This window comes from Elgaria multicarinata, chromosome 3 (assembly GCF_023053635.1).
Source record: "Elgaria multicarinata webbii isolate HBS135686 ecotype San Diego chromosome 3, rElgMul1.1.pri, whole genome shotgun sequence".
Lineage (NCBI taxonomy): Eukaryota > Metazoa > Chordata > Lepidosauria > Squamata > Anguidae > Elgaria > Elgaria multicarinata.
Genome location: NC_086173.1, coordinates 117,491,892 through 117,511,795, shown reverse-complemented (window position 1 = coordinate 117,511,795; position 19,904 = coordinate 117,491,892). Strand labels below are relative to the sequence as shown.

The 19,904-nt window shown below is 40.4% G+C and overlaps 1 protein-coding gene across 1 annotated transcript in view; it reads left to right on the top strand.

Moving 5' to 3' along the window:
• The window catches only part of EEFSEC (eukaryotic elongation factor, selenocysteine-tRNA specific), a 181,363-nt gene that overhangs the window by 102,405 nt on the left and 59,054 nt on the right, over positions 1–19,904 (top strand). Inside the window, exon 5 of the mRNA XM_063121614.1 lies at positions 6,938–7,579. Within this exon, the coding sequence (XP_062977684.1) occupies positions 6,938–7,579 (642 nt within the window). The remainder of the gene's footprint in view (positions 1–6,937; positions 7,580–19,904) is intronic.

Below are 19,904 nucleotides of genomic sequence, written 5' to 3'. Positions count from 1 at the left end.
CAATAACTCCTGAGGATGCACAAATGGTGTGCTTACACTCCTCTGGACCTCACCCAATACTATTCTTTAATTGACGACTGAAACATGTCAGCTACCCATACCTCACAATTATCATCCAAGGCCCTGTTATATGTCCCATTATTTAGAGTATGTTAGGTACATACATGTATTGTTCTGTGCTGTGGTACTTTTAATGGGCTTTACTGTTTGCTCTCCATCTTATCTGAAAGAAAACTCTGCTGCTGTTTTAGTTGGTTGTATTGATGTATTAGGAGTGTTTTATTTTTTTGTTTTGTGTAATTTGTACGTTGTCTTGATTGCCCATTCAGTGGAGAGGCGATTGATAAATATGTCTAATCAATACAGACATTGAATACCTTGATATCCCTCCTTTCTTTCATTAGGGATTTCAAGGCAGTGTAGGGAAGGGTTCTCAGGTGCTTACCCCTCTAGGCTTTGACCAGCAATGGACATAATGGGAGTGAGATTAACAGGTGATAGGAGAAATCTGAGTTTTGCTCCCAGATGTTTAGAGGCTGCTATTATACCGTATAAAAGAAACATGTTCTCTTCTGTAACATGAACATATTGACGTAGTCCTCAGTTTAAAACAGTCATAAAATTCAAAGGCCTACTTTTGGGGATATTATGGATTAAATTCCAAAATAAAACAAAACAAAATAATCCAGTGTATTGTAAGAGCATTTGTTATGATTAATGTACATTACTTTCTTCTTGAGGCAAGTTTTCCCTGATTAAAAGTCCAGCTACTGTTTAATTGGTGTAACTGTGATATGTTGAATATTTTTCCCTTTTTGTATTTTGATATTATTATGGCTCACCACTCAATCACCTGTGCTCTGAAAAGCATTGTTGGGGGGTGGGGGGTGGGAGGGAAGAAGCACCTGAAGTAGGAAAACACTGAAGCAGGAAAATTGTTAATTATTTAAAATTGGTAATGATGTAACTGGGACATGGCCTTCAGTGTGAATGTTGCCCTCTGCCACTGAGCCCCTCAAATCTGTGTCCTATTCGTCTACTAATCAGCTAATGGAGCAGAGTGAAGAAAGGGAGTTACGTATTTTCAAACATCTGGAAATGCCATATCAGTTGGGTAAAACAGGCATGTGCTTTTTAGTTGCTTCTGTGTTTAAGTCCTTTGGTTGTAGTTGTGTTTTTCCCAGGATCCCACAGAGTAGTGAACATGTTCAATCTTAGACTTAGGATGTAGCATCTTACTAAGATGTATGGCACACTTGATACATCTTTCAGAGCTAATGGTCTGTGCTGTCACCAGAGCCAAGAAGATAATACCATGCCAGTAACTTTCTTGTCACATTTACAATCTTTTATTCATGACTATGAGAGCAGGAATTTATTTCAAAACAGAAGGTCAGATTTTGACTGAATTTTGTCTCTGGGGGCAGGTACTCTAGAGACTTGAAGTACCAATATGGATATTTTAAAGAGTTGTCATTTAAACAGACCTTTATAATACAGTCTTGTTGCTATACTCTAATGCAAGATCAAATAAGTGATTTGAATGATTTCCCCTTTCCTGGTCAATCAATGCTAATATTTTGTGTGAATGACATTTGTTGAACAAACTCTAGAGCAGGAATATGTGTGCCTGTGGAAGAATCTAGGGTGCAACCAGAACGTTGTTTTTTTTTCTTTTTCCTTTTCAGCAGACCCTACTGCTGAGGAGAGAGGCCATAGTTCTGCCTCTCGGCAACGAGGAAACAACACAAGTTGGGCTGTGTTCTCAGTTCTCGCTCAAGTGCCTATGCCTTCTCATTTTAACAGAGTGGATTACGTGTTGTGTTAATGTCTTGGTTGAAGGAATTTAACACGTTATAAACACTTCAATTACTAAGCATCTTAACTATGTGTTGCAATCTGTTTTTTATTTTTATTTTCCATTTTATAATAAGTTAGTACTTAGCTGAATTTGCAGTGATTCCACTTACTGTCAGAAGGGCCCGGTTGTGTTTATCTCTTGTATCAGTAAGATGCAGTGACAGCACTGGAGGTAGGAGGATGCTTGGCTCTTATCTGAAAAAGCTAAGAGCTATGGCATATGGAGTACCGATAACTTAATGAAAGTTGGATAAATAAAGGAAAAGAAGCTTCATTGTATCGGGAGAAAAAGCCATTAGTGGAGTTTTTGTATGCTGTTTTCTATTAGTTAAACTGCTTTGAAAATCTTAGTGGGCTTTTCCTTTGGTCTTCAAATAACAGGTTCTTTTTTTTTTTATATTGAACACATTTGTTTATCTTAAGGGCCTGAACAGTTTGGGTGCTTTTAATTTATCTCTTCTTTTTGCAGTTTTTTTTTTATCTGTATATGAACACATGGACTTCCACAGTCCTTCTTCTCCACCAAAGCCATTTCACAAGCTTCTACATCATTCTTAGAAATATTAATGTGATCATCCAGATAAAATATTGAACATTCTTTCCTGATTTATTTCCAGGCATTAAAAGATGCCACCCCTGTTCACCCATGCCCCTGTTAAACATGAATCTGCTTATGTAGATTTTGCAATGACTGGAAGGGTTGGTTTCTTGATGAACCTGAAGCTGCTACTTGATTGCTCTTGATGAACCTGAAGTTGCTATATAATTGGTCTTGGACAGAAACCGTATTTTCTTCTGGAGTGACTGCCCAAATTTAATAAAATATATGTGCCGTTTTTATTTTTTTATTTTTTTAATGACCTTAGCGATTGGGGTAGAAGAGATGGGGGACAGACAGAGACTATGATGAACCAAAATAGTGACATTTAAAAGTGCACTTTTAGGAAGTTCCAGCATTGCTTTTTCATTTTGAAAAGGAACAGTAATTTCCTTTGCAGAGAAAGCCTTTTAGTTGAGTTTTGTTGTGAAATTAAATTCAAAAGTTGTCAAAGATGGTTACATAGTTTTTTTTTATAGCCAAGCTAGTGTAGTGTTATATTATATTGGGGAGACCTGGGTTCTAATCCCCAGTCAATCATGAAGCTCTCCCAGTAGCCTTAGATTCATTTCCTATCTAACCTACTTCACAGGATTGTTGTGAAGATAAAATGCAGAGTGAGAAAACTGAGCCCCATGGAGAAAGATACAAGTATTATATACAATAGGTAGTCTGACTCCTGACCTGCTCCCGCTTTTGGACCGTGTTTCTACTTGATTATTATCCCAGATTTTGACCTTGGCTGCTCCGCAGACTTCTCTCTGGAAAACCTACTACATGCCTGGTAAATCTGTGCTTTACCACTTAGTAGCCTGCTTAAAGGCAAAGTGTGTGTCCATTTGATTTTTATCCTGAGTTGTCTTTCTATAGGATCCATGGTTTATAAAAGATGATATCAATTGCTCTGTGTAAACAAAGACATGAACATGGCAAGCAGTTTGCGTGAAGTGGCTCCGTTGGTTCTGGTGATTTTCACTTTATCACCACAAACCTCTGTGAAAAGTGCCAGGTTTGTTTGGCAAGTTTGGGTAGATGCATTTCAAGCAACAAATTCACTGCGGGTGTGAGTCAAGCAAATTGGAAGTCCTCTGCCAATTAGAAAGCTATTTATTAAAGCAGCATTTAACTGCAAGCTGTGTATTAATGTCAGAGAATTTCCCAGTAATGCAGAAAAATGCTAAAGCTAACAAAAAATGCTAACATAAGGTAAACTGTCCCAAATTAGTATGCAGACAAGCCAGGTTGGATTGGTGGGGTCTCCACATGCACTGGAGAGTATTTTAATCACACATTTGAGCTACCTCTGACTGCCATAACTCAGTGTATAGAGAACATGCTTGACATGCAGGAGGTCCCTGGTTCAATTACCGCTTCTCCAGGTAGGGCAAGGAAAGAATCCTGCCTGAATGCTGGAGAACTGCTGCCAGTCAGTGTTGACAGTCCTGGGCTAGATGGACCAATGGTCTGACTCAGTATAAGGCAGCTTCCTATATGTTCCTATAGATGGACTTTTCTATTGTGTTCATCCCAGTATTGGCCTAGCAAAGAGCCAGAACCAGTTAGATCGTGACCATTACCTTAAGGTGGCCATTTTTAAACAAAGGAATTTCAGAGACTGATATCAAAGCAAGATTGCTGAAGTACAACTCATCAAGAGATTCAACTCTCTTTTTTAAAATCCCACTGCCTATATTAATCTGCTTACCATTGCAATGACGTCTGTGTTATCACTAAACAATGTTTGGAGCCACTTCGCATGGCACAATGGCAAATCGTGAGTTAACTCATGGTTAATTAACTTGTGATTTGCTGGGATGTGCGCTGCGCACAAGCTGCTTCTGGTTTGCATAAACAACTTGCAAATGCCCCATCTGTAGGTTATTAGTGTGGCATCCCAACCTGGACATTAAATAACCCACGATTTGCCTCCATAACGTGCAAACAGGTCTTTGTGTATAGCAGCTGATAAGGTAATGGTCTGTACATTTGAATTCGCTCTGACAACACGGTGTGCATCTCTCCCAGCCCAGCACGTGTATATAAATCTGCCAGTTTGAGGTTAATATACTTCATGAATCTGATGTAGAGTTGGACAGCATTCACAAAAGCTTATGCCAGAATAAATTTCTTAGTCTTTAAGACTCCTTGATTTTGCTACAAAAGACTAACACAGCTACCACTCTTGAAATTATATATGCAGTAATTTTGTTTTTTAAGAATTCAGAATACTTTAACGAGATTACATGGCAAAACGGTGCTTATAAGGGAAAGGAAGAGGGGAGCATAATGTAGCAGTGCCAATGGAGAGCAGGTCAAGGTATGTTGTAGCTCAATGACAGAGCACATGGTCTGCATGCAGAAGGTCCCAGGTTCAACCCCCAGTATCTTTAGCTAGGGCTAGGAAATAATCCTGGAGAGTGCCTGCCAGTTAGTGTCAACATTTGTGGGTTAGATGAACCGAGGCTCTGACTCAATCTGAAGCAGCTCCCTATGTTCCTTTCAGATTTCTTAGGGTTAGAGAAGACGAAGATGATCTTATTTAGACTCTTGCTTTCTATTCTTTTCACATCCTTTGCAGTTAAGAGGAGCACACAATGAGGTAACATTCTGTACAATGAACTGTCTCAGTGAATTGTTCTAATTTTCAAAAGGCTTCTCTAGTTCAGCATTTTGTTTCCACAGTGGCCGATCAGGAATAAAAGGGTCACTGAGACGGGAGGAGCATTTTTGTAAACACCTATGTCTGGGACTTAGTGACCAGCTAAAATACACATCTCTTATGTTCTCCCCTTCCCTCGCTTTCCACTCACCCCACAATTCTCAATGCAAAAAGCCTCCCATTGCCCTACCCCCAAAGACCCTACTCCCTCCAACCCACCCCCAGCTGGGACAGAACCCACAGACATAGAAGTAATAGGGAAAAGCACCAGGTCTTTCACAAACTCTCTATGTGCTGCCTGCAACCACCCGGGTCTGCATTATGGGGAGGGAGATGATTTTTGGTGATTCCACTTTGTCCTACAGCTCCAGTCCAATCTGCTTTGAAGGGTTTGGGAAACCTCTGAAGCGGATTTGGGGGGGGGGCAGAGGGGGAATTACTTAAAATCGCCCCCCCCCCCTTCTGCTGGTAGATGCTTTCCATCAGTAGAGTGACCACAATTGGATACAGTCCTTAAAGCAAGAATGGAGAACCTCTGAACTGCAGGCCTGATCTCATGCATGGAGATTTCCCATCAGCCTGCAGAGCCCTGGTTCTTGGAACATAGGAAGCTGCCTTAGACTGAGTCCATCTAGCACAGTATTGTTGACACTGATTGGCAGAGGCTCCCCAGGGTTTCAGGCAGGCGTTTTTCCTGCCCTGCCTGGAAATGCTGGGGATCAAACCTGGGAGCTTCTGCATGCAAGGCAGGTGCTCTACCACTTAGCTACAGCCTTCATTGGCTTCCTCCAGGAGGCAGGGCTTGACCTCCAAGCCCCACCCTCTTGAGGAATCCATGCTGTTATCTCCATTCTGTGATTTGAGATAATGGGGGATTCCCTTGCGCAGTGCTTCCTGTCCCAGTTGAGAGGGCAAGCAGTGCTCACGGACCCCCCCCCCAGTTATTTTTGATCAAATATTGGAGATAACAGCAGGGATGCAGGAACTTGTGAAGTTGGGCAGTCAATCAACCTTTTGTCATCTGGTCAGTGGAATACCTGTGAGGGCAATTTGCCCCCCATCTTAAAATAGTGTCCCGCTCTGCCTTAAAGGATAAATATAAGAAGGTTTATAGGACCTGAGTAATGGGTAATTAATCTCCAGATGATAACAAACATTATTGCTGCTCATTTTCTATGGCTTAGAAAGTCATATGTGTTTGTTAAAACAAAACATATTTCCTTTGATTTAATGGATAGATAGCATATTATGAAGTACAAATATTAAACACAACATAATCTAAGAGAGGCACTTCTTAACCTCAGGAAAAAAATGCAGCTATTCTAATTAAGAGATTGCAGCAAATGCATATGGGAAAAAATAGGAAAATGGAAAGGGAAGGGCAGTATTTCTTAAAAAAACATTCTAAGGTTGCTACTGTCTAGCTTAGTTGCATTTTCAACAATAAATCAGCTAATGCCTTATTTATGCAAACTCAAACTGATCTGCTGCGTCCTTTCAGCTATTACAATTCAGATGCCAATTCCTGGTATTGTTTTCTAGTACAAAGAGACAAAAGTTCGAAAAAGAAATCTTAAGGAGAAAGTATTCATTTGATAATTTAGAGGGTACGGTAGATTTCTTAAGTAATTACTATGAATCCCGACAAAAGAGCAATGTCTTCATGTCTGGAAATAACTCATGGTCTAAATGATTTTTGTGTGTGAGGAAATAGGGTATAAATGTTTTTAATTATTAAATGCATAATGCACAAATAGCCAAACAATAAACAATATAAATGTGACATTTTTTCTTATGCTTCCCCCCATCCACATAAATAGGTGACGAAGAAAGTTAAGTCCATGCAGATGTTTCATACTCCAGTAACCTGTGCCATCCAGGGTGACAGGGTAGGAATCTGTGTAACCCAGTTTGATCCAAAGCTGTTGGAACGAGGTCTGGTGTGTACACCTGAATCTCTCCAGACAATTCATGCTGCTATCATCTCTTTAAAGAAAATCTCCTATTTCCGAGGCAGTCTTCAGACCAAGGCAAAGTTTCATATCACAGTTGGCCATGAAACTGTTATGGGAAGAGTGATGTTCTTCAGCCCTGCACCTGATGACTTCAGCAAAGAACCCTTGGAGAATGATTTTGATTTTGGAAAGGAATATCTTTATCAAGAAGAACATCTTTCCAAAGACTCAAAACCTTCAGAGGAAAACAAGGAGAATGACCAGGCCGGAGAAAGGTTGCTCCCAAAACAACAATGGGCCTTGCTTGAGTTTGAAAAACCAGTAACTTGTCCTAAACTGTGTCTTGTGATTGGCTCAAAGTTGGATACTGATATTCATGCAAACACTTGCAGGTTGGCATTTCATGGTGTGCTCCTTCAAGGAATGGAAGATAAAAACTACACAGAGACATGTCTTCCAAGGCTCAAAGTTTACAAGCTGAAGCATAAGGAAGGGCAAGTGGAACGGGTAAGTTTGTATAATAGAATTTGAGGGTCACATGAAGCCACTGGTTGTTACAAAAGTCCTAGAACGGCAAAGAGAAAAGAAGAGGGATTCTGGTATGCAACACTGAGGTCAGCACTGTTAACCTGGAGCCAGAGGAGTAGTAATAGGGGAAATGCAGCTAGAACAAAGCTGACAGTGTCAATAGTTGGGATCTAGACTTATCCCTCTAATGAACAGAAGGGCTCCTTCCATTTGCAAAGGGAACTGGGATCTAGTGGAGGTTTCCTGCTAGAGGAAGGAAGTGGTGTGATTTTCTCCAGTTTCCACTTCCTCGTGTAGTCCTGCCACCTGGCACCATCTTTCATGATGTTCCACAGAACAGCATGGGAAATGGGTTGGAGGCTGAGGGGTGAAAGGGAGAATTGTGTGTGTGTGGGGGGGGTAACACCTTTTTCAGTGACAGTGGACCTCAGCAGAATACATCTGGATCCAACCTAATGATTTTGTTAGATCAATGTTCTTTTCACCCAAGGACGAGATCCAAACAGCCCTTAAGCACGACTCCACCATTCCAACGACAGAGGGTTCAAAAGCGCTTTATTGATTAGTAATCAAGGCCTGGTCTCTTCAAAGGGAGCAATCAGACAAAAGACATAGGGAATATGGTACAATATTAAAGCTTTCAAGGGGCAGGGCCCAGTAGCAGCATTAACCAATCAGAACATAACACTGAGGCATAGCTAATTATGCTAAACAGTCCTGTAAACAATACCTTTGGCCTGACAGTAAGTTACAGAGAGTTAACTTCGACACAGACAGCTGGAGCCAGGACTCTTGTTTATATTAGTAATCAAGGATGCAAGGACGCACACAAGGAGACATTCTCATACAGGGCATTATGACATTTTGCTTGGTGTGCAATGGAGATTTTACAGTTTCCTGTTAAAAATGGAGGTGGTTCTGCTAACATTTTTGTTGGAGTCTGTGTGTATTTCCAATAGGGCTAGAAATTGTCTGTTCTGGAAACTTCTCCAGAAGCATGATATGGGCACTTTATGACAGCTGAGGAAATCAAACAAAAAAACATAAGAAGGCCATGCTGGATCAGACCAGAGATTCATCTAGTCTAATGTTCTGTTCATACAGTGGCCAATCAGCTGCCCATGGGAAACCCACAAGCAGGACAGCTGGTTGGCCACTGTAGCACCCTCTCACCCATATTCCCCAGCAATTGGTGTACAGAGTCATAATGCCTCTGATAATGGAGGTAGCATATAGCCATCAGGACTAGTAGCCATTGATAACCTTATCCTGAATGTTTATCTTGAATGTTTTTAATTTTTGTGAACCGCCCAGAGAGCTCCGGCTATTGGGCAGTATAGAAATGTAATAAATAAATAAAAATAAATAAATCCTCTAGGAATTTGTCTAATCCCCCTTTAAAGCCATCAAGTGAATTCCATAGTTTAACTATACACTGGGTGAAGAACTGCTTCCTTTTATTTGTCCTGAATCTCCCACCAATCAGCTTCATGGGATGACCCCGGGTTCTAATATGATGAGAGATGGAGAAAAATGTCTCCCCATTCACTATCACTACACCATGCATAATTTTGCACTCCACTATCATGTCTCCCCTCACTTTCCCCCCCTCTAAGCTAAACAGTCCCAGCTGTTGTAATCTTTCCTCGTAGAGGAGTTGCTCCAGACCCTTCATCATTTTAGTCACCCTTTTCTGCACCTTTTCCAATTCTACAGTATCCTTTATTGGGTGCAGCGACCAGAACTGTACACAATATTCCAAGTGTGGTTGCAGCATAAACTTGTATAAGGTAGTTTTATTTTTGAATCCTGTCAAAGGCCTTTTGGAAATCCAAATAAACAATGTCTGCTGGATCATCCTATCCACATGTTTATTGACACTCTAAGAGACCACTAAAAGGTTCGTGAGAAAGGATTTACCTTCTCGGAAGCCATGTTGATTCTTTTTCTGTATGGCTTGTTCCTTCCATATGCTTACTAATTTTATTTTTAATAATGCTTTCAACTAATTTCCATGAATCATATGTTAAGCTATCAGGCCTGTAATTTCTCAGATCCCTCTGGATCCCTCTATTAAAAATTGTTGTCGCACTGGCATTCTCTGTTCTTTTGGTACAGAAGCTGATCTTAGGGACATGTTACATATTTTTTGTAAGAAGATTAGCAGTTTCACATTTGAGTTCTTTAAGAAGTCTTATATGGAAGCATCTGGGATCTGATGATTTATTAGCTTTCAATTTGTTGGCAAGTTTGAGAATTTCATATTTTCTCATCACTATTTGCCTCAGTCCCTGAGATTCTGTTCCTGAAAACATCAGTTCAGAGACAGGTATCTGTCCTGCATCTTTTGCAGTGAAGACAGAAAAGAATTCATTCAGTTTCTCTGCAATCTCCTTATATTCCTTTGGTCCTCTTTTTAACTTAGTTGCGATCCAACTGCCTTCCTGTCTGGCTTCCTGCTTCTGATATATTTAAAGAATTCTTTATTGTTGACCTTGATATTGTTAGCAATATGCTCCTCAAAATGCTTTTTTGCATCTCTATTGTTTTCTGCTTGCATCTCCTTTGTGCAAGTTTGTCTTCCTGTTTGTTCTCATTGTTTGAGCTAGACTTCCATATTTTTTTTTGAAGGAAGCCTTCTTTTCTCTATTAGCTTCCTTGACAGTGCTTGTTAACCATGCTGGTGATCTCTTGGACTTGCTGCTGCCTTTCCTAAACTGTGGTATACATTCTGGCTGAGCTTCTATTATTGTGGTTTTAAGTGACTTAAAAGCATTTTAGAGAGATTTAACCTTCTTGACTCCTTCTTTCAGTTTACTTTTTACCAGTTTCCCCATTTTAGAGAAGTTTCCTGTTTTGAAATCAAATGTGACTGTGTTGGACTTCCTTGGCAATTTTTCACTTAAATATATATTAAATCCGATAGCACTGTGGTCCCTGTTTCCAGTTGCATCTCACATCTTGCACTAGGTCCTGGGTGTTGCCTTCCCTTGGGTTGGTTCCATGACCCAACTGTTCAAGGACACAGTCGTTTAGATACTTAGAGGTTCATAAGAGACACAGAGGTACAGTTTTTCTAGGTTATACAGCTAGTGATATTAGATCACTAGGGGGCTTGCATAAGCTTTTTGGAGAAAACTGCAGCTAATTGTTTGATCCCGGGGGAGGGAGAGTATGAACAAATGGGTGATGAAATCATTGAGTGCTTAAAGTAAAGTCCAGACTCTAGTTTAATAGAAATAATGATTTAGATGATCCCACCCTGCTGCCGATGGATGTCTGGAGATTAGAATAACTGAATTTACGGTGTCTATTCTTGGCATTGATAGAAAACTGCATTCTCTTTGTCAAGGAAGGAAATGGGTGATTGCCCTCCCATTCTCAATGTTCTAGTGAGGCACTAAATAATAATGGTAATATATGTTTTATATCCATGAGGAATTGGTGCTCCCTTAAAAACATTGTAGGGCACAAATTAGTTTCATAACTTCTGAAACAGTTAAGAATGAAGGAAAGGCTGAGGCATGCCGTCTATAGCTTGCTGGTTTCAAGGGAGTCTGTTCCTGAAATCAGGTTTTATTGATATCGTCACAAATAAAACATGCTACTTTAATATAGTTTTAGATGACCATGTTCTTCATCCTTGATGGTAAGATTCATGTAATTCTTCTCACTGTTTAAATGACCAGTTTGTCTTGAAGAAATTAAAATTAGGCGATTATCGATAATTGTCTGATGTTTTCCTTATTATAGTACCCTACTCCCATTGTTTCCTCAAAGACCTTAGTTTTGTTATGACAAATGAATAGAAGCTGGTAGAGACCATTATGGTGCTCACCAAACTATTTTGCTCAAACATGGTTTCTGTAGCTTGGATTCGGGTAGTAGCAAAGACTTGCCACCAAGTTTTTACTACTTATAGTGCCACCAGCCACTTCTTATCCTAGTGGTGTCACTGATCCCCTGCTTCGCACAATGTTATAAATGCTATCAGATGTCTCCGGTTATCCTATCAAAGGAATGCATGGTTGTTAGGAAGTGTATTTTTCTGAACACTCCATTTCCATAAAGTGGAAACCCTAGCTCTGCAAATCACATGGAAAGAGCCCCCGTGAAATGCTTAAACACACCCAGTTTTCTCAATAGAGATGATGTAGCATAGTGGCTAAAAGTGCCTCCTTTCACCTGCGCCCAACACAGTTCTGGTGTGTATGTAATATATAAATACAGTGTATGGAAGTAACCATGTGAACAGGCCCAGTAATGCCTGGATCTTTACCACCCAATTGATTCTCAGCAGGTGAGAAGGCCACCCTGCCTGTGACATTACTTCTTATACACACGCATACACCAGTCCAATGCCATGGAATCACAGAGTGGAAAAACAGTTCCACACCATGTGTATGCGTGTGTGTGTATGCATGTCCACAGAAGAAGAGGCCAGTGTGACCTGTGATTTAGAAAACTTCCATTTCAAACATCTCAATCTCAGATGCGCAGTGTGGTGTAAAGCAAGCCACAGTTTCTTACCACTTTCCCCACCCTCCCCCCAATCTGCACAATAAGGATAATAATACTGACTTGTTTCTTTATTTAATACATTTACATTCTACCTTTCTTCCATCTTGGAACTTAATTTACTTACATTACAGGGGTGATCATAGAATCATAGAATAGTACAGTTGGAAGGGGCCTATAAGGCCATCGAGTCTAACCCCCCCCGCTCAATGCAGGAATTCACCCTAAAGCATACTTGACAGATGGTTGTCCAGCTGCCTCTTGAATGCCTCTAGTGTGGGAGAGCCCACAACCTCCCTAGCTAACTGGTTCCATTGTCGGACAAGTTTTTCCTGATGTCCAGCCGGAATCTGGCTTCCTGTAACTTGAGCCCATTATTACCTCAAAGAGACTTGCTCCCTGCTGAAACCATACACAAAGCTCTTTGGCAGGTGAAGATACACTAGAAAAATATTCCGAGGGCATGTCTACACCAGCCCTATACTTGGAGTAGTCCCTGGATTGCCCCTGTGCATCCAGATGACGCACAAGGGATCCTGGGGGCAACCCGGGACGCCCAAGGACTTTCCCTGGGATATAAGGAACCAAGGAAAATCCAACTTTTCCGCAGTCCAGGCACCATCCTGCGGTGTGCGGGCCGTGTGGCCCCTGCTCCTGGTTCCTACCATCCTCCCTGCGTGTAGCAGGGACTATAAAATGGGCTTGGAGCTGCACAGAGGCAGTCCATGCCCATCGGGGGTGGAGGTTCAGGGCTGTTGTTGTTTTATTACCTTTTGCGGAGGAGCGCAGTTGCGCTCCTTCTCCCTCTTTCTAAAAATAAATAAAATGGCGGCCGCAATGTCCTTCCAGGACGCCATGCAGCCATCTAGATGCTGGGAGAGGATCGCGGAAGCTGGTGAGTTCACGATCCTCCCCTCTCCCTCCCTCTACACCCTATGGTGTAGGCATGCCCCAAGTCTGCAGGAGGATCAACATGGGTGAGGATATGACTGCCACGACACAGGCTCTGTACACCAGGCCTGGCCGCAGCTACTCCCTGCTCAAGCCAAGCACCACCGCTTGATACGCCTGAGGCGAGGGACAGACACTGCCTTTCTCCAAACTATGTGGAGAAAGGGGTTAAATGGAGAAGGATTTCAATATATAAAATAATACGCTGTGGGTTATATGTGCTGAGGTGAATTATTGTCAGAGTGGGTGCTAAATGTATAAACTTCAGATGATATATGCCAAACAGACATGTGGGATTTTTGTGGTAGTTAAAACAAAATAATTAAAATTTATTTTAAAAAGTTCACAAGCTTTGTTTCAAAATAAAAACTTTTTGAAAACTTTCATCCAATCCTTTCACCCATTCACATACACGCTTTCCTTTCTCTCACACAATCACTCTGGAGCTTTCTTTATTATCAGTATTGTTTAATATACATCAACTATGTGCACACCACACTCCAAAGACACCAATCTTTACACTGATCCTCAAACTCTCCAGACCCAAGTACTCTAAACACCAAGAGCTAACACACAGAGAGCGCTAAAGACTCTAAGAGTACCTAAAAAGTCTCCCTCAATCCCCTCAGTCATTCCCTTATATATCACTCCTCCCCCTCCCAAGACATTCTAACTCCACCCACTCAGGCCAACATTCTAAACTCACCACAGACTTACAAACTTCATACATACATTTGGCAACTGACTTGTGGGGTGTAACGACACAATGACCATTTACACATCTCATGCTGCATTCATCCAATGAATCAGATGCCATAACCCTGCTCTAGTCTTTCTTATGCCTACCTGCTTTCAGACTTACATTGCTATCAAGCATCTCTGAAATCATAGAGTTTCTCTTTTTTCCAATAAAAGAGAAATCATGGGGATTTTATGACTGTAAGCCATCTGTGATTGTAAGCTGCCTTGAGTGCTGTTTTTCTTGATAGAAAAGAGGGGTACAAATCAAATAAATGCACAATTTTAACAAGGTCTGTGTGCAACACAAAAAACTTTGTAGGGCACCTTGCTGGCCATGTGCTGTGCTGACAATTGTACGTGGGGTGCAGAATTGGTGAATTAGTTTTTCCCTAATTTTGCCATTTACATTCAGTTACATAAATAGTGTGTGTGTGTGTGTGTGTGTGTGTGTGTGTGTGTGTGTGTGTGTGATGTCAGCATTTGGCAGTAAACTGAATTGCCTAGCAGAACCTGCTTTTACCACAATTAACGTTTCAGCTGCTTTGAAGTCTGAACATGGGTTTGCTTGGTTGTGCTTGGCTGCTGATGGCTTGCTAAATGTGATAATAACACAGCAATGAGGGCACTCAGTGAATAAAAATGCACAATGCTTTCACAGGTTAAAATCCACAGTAAAATAGGAGCATGAGAGATGTATTTATTTTTTTGGCTGCTGTTCTGTTTGCGATTGAGCAATTTTGTAAAGCTCAGGAATGTGGAGATAATGGTATTCTCATTTGAAATACCGTTTGTGTTCAAAAGATGGGGACGACGACTATGAATTTTAGTGGTAGAGAAGTGAAGGATGTGTTAATTTACAAAATATGGATCAACATTGCTTGATTAATTGGTCACAAAACTTTCCAGTGAAGGCAGTTCTAAAGAAACAATGAATATTTTATTTTTAAGATAACAATATAATTATCTGCTTTGGCTGATGCAGCAGAATTTGGCAGGGCTTGCTGATAAAAAGTGTCTATGGCCATTGCTCTAGTTATTATAAGATTAAGCCATATACTAAAAAGTTTTGGCTTGCACAGGTGTTTGGACAGTTGTGATTATTTTTTCTAAAGTTGCGTAAGAGTCACTTACTGAGTATCTGTCTTAGTAACAGAGCTGATAAGATTATATCAGCTTATCAGGTTATGATGAGAGTATAGTTGAGTTTCACATGATTGCACGAGTCCAAAAATAGATTTATATGATCAGATTTGAAATAGAATCCGTTGTCTATCATTAGAGAATACAGTAAAAAATGTTATGTATTTTTTAAAAAATACCAGTTGAGATTCTTGTGAAGAATATAACTGTAACAGAGGTTTGGGGTGGGGCATTGGGTGGGGAGAGATGGAGGAAGGAAAGACATGGATCCACTAGACCCATGAGCCTCTCTATTGCCCACCTTGCCCACTTTTTTTTTTTTTTTTTTTTAAGGTGGAACAGGAAGCATTTTAACTTTCATTTTTCCATCCAGCCCACTTGCCGGGCTTTCTTTGGCTATGTAGAGGGCTCTGATCTTGGAGCCCTCATTCTAAAAAGTAACAATCCTGTGGGATTGATTTTTATCAATCCCACAGGGGATTTTTATCTAAATTGATTGTTATGATTTCTCTTTACTATTAGGAATGTATGGATTTTGTAAAATCTGTTCTGCTTGTATTTTGCAGATTGTCAGGTGCCTTTCATTCCAGCATCCACTTCTTGGGAGAATCAGATATTTTCCAATTTCTTGAATTTGTGCAAATTTGCATTTGGCAAATTTGCACTTCTGAAAATGTGCAAATCTCCCCCTCCTCCTGCACATATTCCCCCAAAATGCTCATGTTGACACTTTAGCCTTCGGGAAAATGCTCATTTTCTGCCAGCGTTTTTGTTTGTTTTTTGTTTTTACCTTTTATATATTTTTCATTGACTGAATTAGTGTAAAATTCCAGGAAGTTTAAAAAATGGTATGCAAGTCCATGGAATGCATGCAACTGGGGAAAAGCCAGTCTATTGCAGGATCCATGAGTCTGATTCATAGAAATTCAAACTCATTTGGGAGGAACCAAAATGTAATTTAGTCCAATTCCCTGACTCAAGGCAACACCATCCATACACTAGCACCCAATAGATCAACCTTCAGTCATCAATGTCATCTGCCTAACCAGCCATTTCCGTGAAGTTATTCTTTTTCATTTACTCCTCTATGCTTTACAGGGAGAATTAGGCCACAGCTAGACCTAAGGTTTCTCCTGGGATCATCCAGGGTTCACCCCTGCCTGAGCACTGAATCCCCTGTGTGTCACCTAGGTTTGACCCCTGGACGATGCAGAGATAAACCTTAGGTCTAGCTATGGCCTTAGAGTGAATACCACTTCACCTTTTTGTCCAGAGCTTCGTAGTCAGATGTGATATATTCATAGTTGTGCTTTTGTAGTGTCATTCATTCACACATGGGTGATCAAGGAAAGATCAAGATAATGATTGGTGGGCTTGAGAAGACAGCATCTTCTTCATCACGTTGTAGGTCCTGCACATCAGGAAGAAAGCATACTTCACAAGTTTACAGGTGCACTTGACTTTCTGCTGCCTTCGTACCTCTCAGTAGGGAGCCATAGAATGAAAGAGTTGGAAGGGGCCATTTAGGCCATCAGTTGTATTCAGACAATCATAGTTTAATAAGCCTAGATATGGGTGAACCTTTTGGGTGCACATGCATCCTTTTACTTTTGACAACCTAGGTTTGAAATTAGTTTAATATTCAGGCTTGTTCAAAAGTGATGAACCATACTTTCCCAAGTTGGATGAAATGGGAAACTATAGAAGAGACTATTTTAAGAGTTCCAGATTTCTTCAGTCTTACTGCAAAGACAACAGTGAAATTGCTGCATGTGTGTCCAAAAAGCTAGTTTATATCTTGGCTTATTAAGCAATGCTGTGATTGTATGAACCAGCTCATTCGGTAGTTAGTTTTAACTATGGTTTACTGAAACATGCAAACTTCAAACTGTGGTTTATGAAGTTGGTTTGTTTCAGTAAACCATAATAAAGATCATCTAACATTTAAAGTTTGGGCATAACCCTAAACTGCTGTTAATTCAAAATGGAAGCAAAACCTTCTAATCTCCTCCTTGCAGCCACACCAGAGGAGAGGGAAACATTCGAGATCAAGGTATGTGCCTCTGCAGCATGTGTACTGGTTCTTTGTTCAAAGGTAAGAGCACTGAAGCAGTGAGTTTCCACAGTTTGCTTCATTAGAGAAGATGTGGATACCTAGGCCAGGATACAGAAGCCACAAGAGCAATGACAAAACAGGAAGAGGATGTCTGGGGAGAATATAGGAACTGTAGAAGGGAAGAAACTGCAGGAGAACAAGAACACTTTCTGAACCACTCAAACTAAGAAATCACTTTCAGAACCTTTCCAATTAGAGTGGATCTGATAATCATGCTGGAGGGCAACTGCAGCAGGCTACGCTGGATAGGAAGGAAGACTCTCATCTTCAAGGACTTAAGTGACTCAACCCCCACCTGCAGGAAGAGGTGCAGAAGGGTTATGGTGACTGGGGACTCACTGGAGATATTCAAGCAGAGGCTTGACAGCCATCTGTTAGGGATGCTTTAAGCTGGATTCTTCCACTGAGCAGGGGATTATTATTATTTATTATTATTTATTTATTTATATAGCACCATCAGTGCACATGGTGCTGTACAGAGTAAAACAATAAAATAGCAAAACCCTACCGCATAGGCTTACATTCTAATAATTCATGCTCAGTGTCTGAATATAACTTTTGTGTTCAGGTTCAGACAAAACTCTCAACTTCAGTTAATGAAAATGACAATAAAAGCTTCAGTTCTCCTTATGGTCGCATCAGAGAAGGAGAGAGGAGGGGAGAATTGCTGAGCCAAAGTTCTGTTCATACAATGCTAAACTATACCTTAGCATTGCTTCCAAATAATCCCTTTGTATATTGCAGTAGTCAGTTTTTTTGAACTTATTAACTGAAAAATGGTTGTTGGGTTGACAGCTTTATTTTCCTTTCCTTTATTGACCTTTCCTGCACTAGCTTTGCAGTGTGAACAGTGGCAAGTTGAAGCCTCTTTAATGTGTATCTGACCTGTGCGATGTGAAAATGTTAGTTTTACATTATTTCTAGAATTTGGAAAAAAACCAACCCCCCCCACTTCCTCTTCTACCTTAATCCTTCTTCCGTTAAATCCTTGCTCCATTTCTCATTCCCCAGTCCACTGTGTCCACCCTCCCTGTGGCCTTAGAGAAAATTGTGTGGATGCCTTTTACTTTCCAAACATGAGCAATTAGATATTTCAGAGACTGACTGTAATTTGCATTATTCTAAAATTAGAATTGACTTTTACAGTCTCTGAGGAGAAGGTGGCTCTGTTTAAGGTGTGTTTTCCTTCTTCTTGTGGAATTAAACCATGAGGGGTTTTTTTTGCTGGATGTCATCACGCAAAACGTAGCTACAGCATTGCAAACATAATACTGCAATGCAAATAATATTTAAATCAAAGGATTTTAAAACTGTGTACTCTGTATTAAAGTTTGTGTGTGTAAGGGAGAGGGAGAGTGACTGAGTCTTCACCTATGTTAATACAGTACTATTTGTTTTTTTCCCCCTTCTGCAAACACAAAAGCCAAGGGGGAGGGAATATTTCATAAAAATCAATGCTATTGTGTCCTCTAGTCTAAGCCATAAAACAAGAGCAACAGAAATAGTCCCTTTGAACTTGAAATCCCTTTCTAAGCTGCTGAGCTAACCTAAGCAAGAGAGGGAGAATTTACTAGTCAGAAACATTTGTTCTTTTTCTCTCTGTTCATTTTCCTTTTTTTTTAACTCCTTAAGTGAGTTTGATGCTGCACCTCTGCCCATAAATTTAAAAAAATATTATTGTAATGTAGGTCAGTGAACTGAAGCGCCACTGTACACCATGAAGGATTAAAGTCAGAAAGGCAACCCTCTTCCACTCCCACTAGGTCATATGACAATATAAACAAGAAATGCAAGGAGCCTTCAGCTTTTTCTTGACCTAATCCTTTGTTTATGCAGCACTTAAACTGACTTTTGGGGTCGTCTCTGTCTGGCATTAAAGCCCTTAAGCTTTTTGAAGTTTCCCTGAAGTTAATAAAATTAGTCTGCCCTCACGACGAGGCCCCTGTCTGCTGCCTCAGAAGAAGAGTACATATCCGTTGTTGTCTTTGCAGCACTAGGTTTTAAACTTCATATTTTATAACCAGAAGAAACTGGAGGAGAGTCTGAGAAGAACCAAAGCCCAAAAGGCTGCTCAGCTAATGGGCAAAGCGATTGCTGTAGTAGATGTTCTGAAAACTCAGAGGGGATTAAGGCAGAATCCAGTGATTGGAGCTAAAATGCTGGTACAGTAATAAGAGTTGCGTTTCAGTGGGAGCAAATAATAAGCTTTTCTAAAACATATCAAAAGAAGGTGAGGACCATGTAAAAATAAAGACACTTTGAACACAACAATTGTTCACACTAGGGGTGGGGGAAAATGACATTTCTGATCACGTAATTTTTAAAAGCGAATGGTCCATGCCCCCCTTCTTTCCATGAAACAATTGGTGGTCAGATAAGGTTTCCCGCAAACAGAAATAATTGTCTGCTTCTTCTAAACCAGGCTTAATATATTATATTCATGCAAATTTATAATTTATATTAGGTGTAGATTGTAGAGCAAAAATAAAAATGGTCACTGTTTATCACTATGGATAGGCAAATGGAATTTTGGTCACAGCTTCTTTAAGTCATGCTCAGAGCAACGTTGTTGCCATTTATACTCCAGTTTTACAAACTGGGAACTTCAGCTTGAAGATAGTGGCTTTGGGGGGGCGGGGGAGGATTTTATAGCTCTTCTATTTTATGTTGTCGCCTGCTGTGTACATTATTATTGATGTCTCTATTATTGAATTGTATTACTATTTTAAAATATTGTTATCTGCTTTGAGGACTGTTGGTTGACAAGAAGAGTATAATTTTCTCTCTTTCTCTGTTGTAACACCCCAGTTGTGGAGCGCCCTCCCCTTGGAGGCCCGA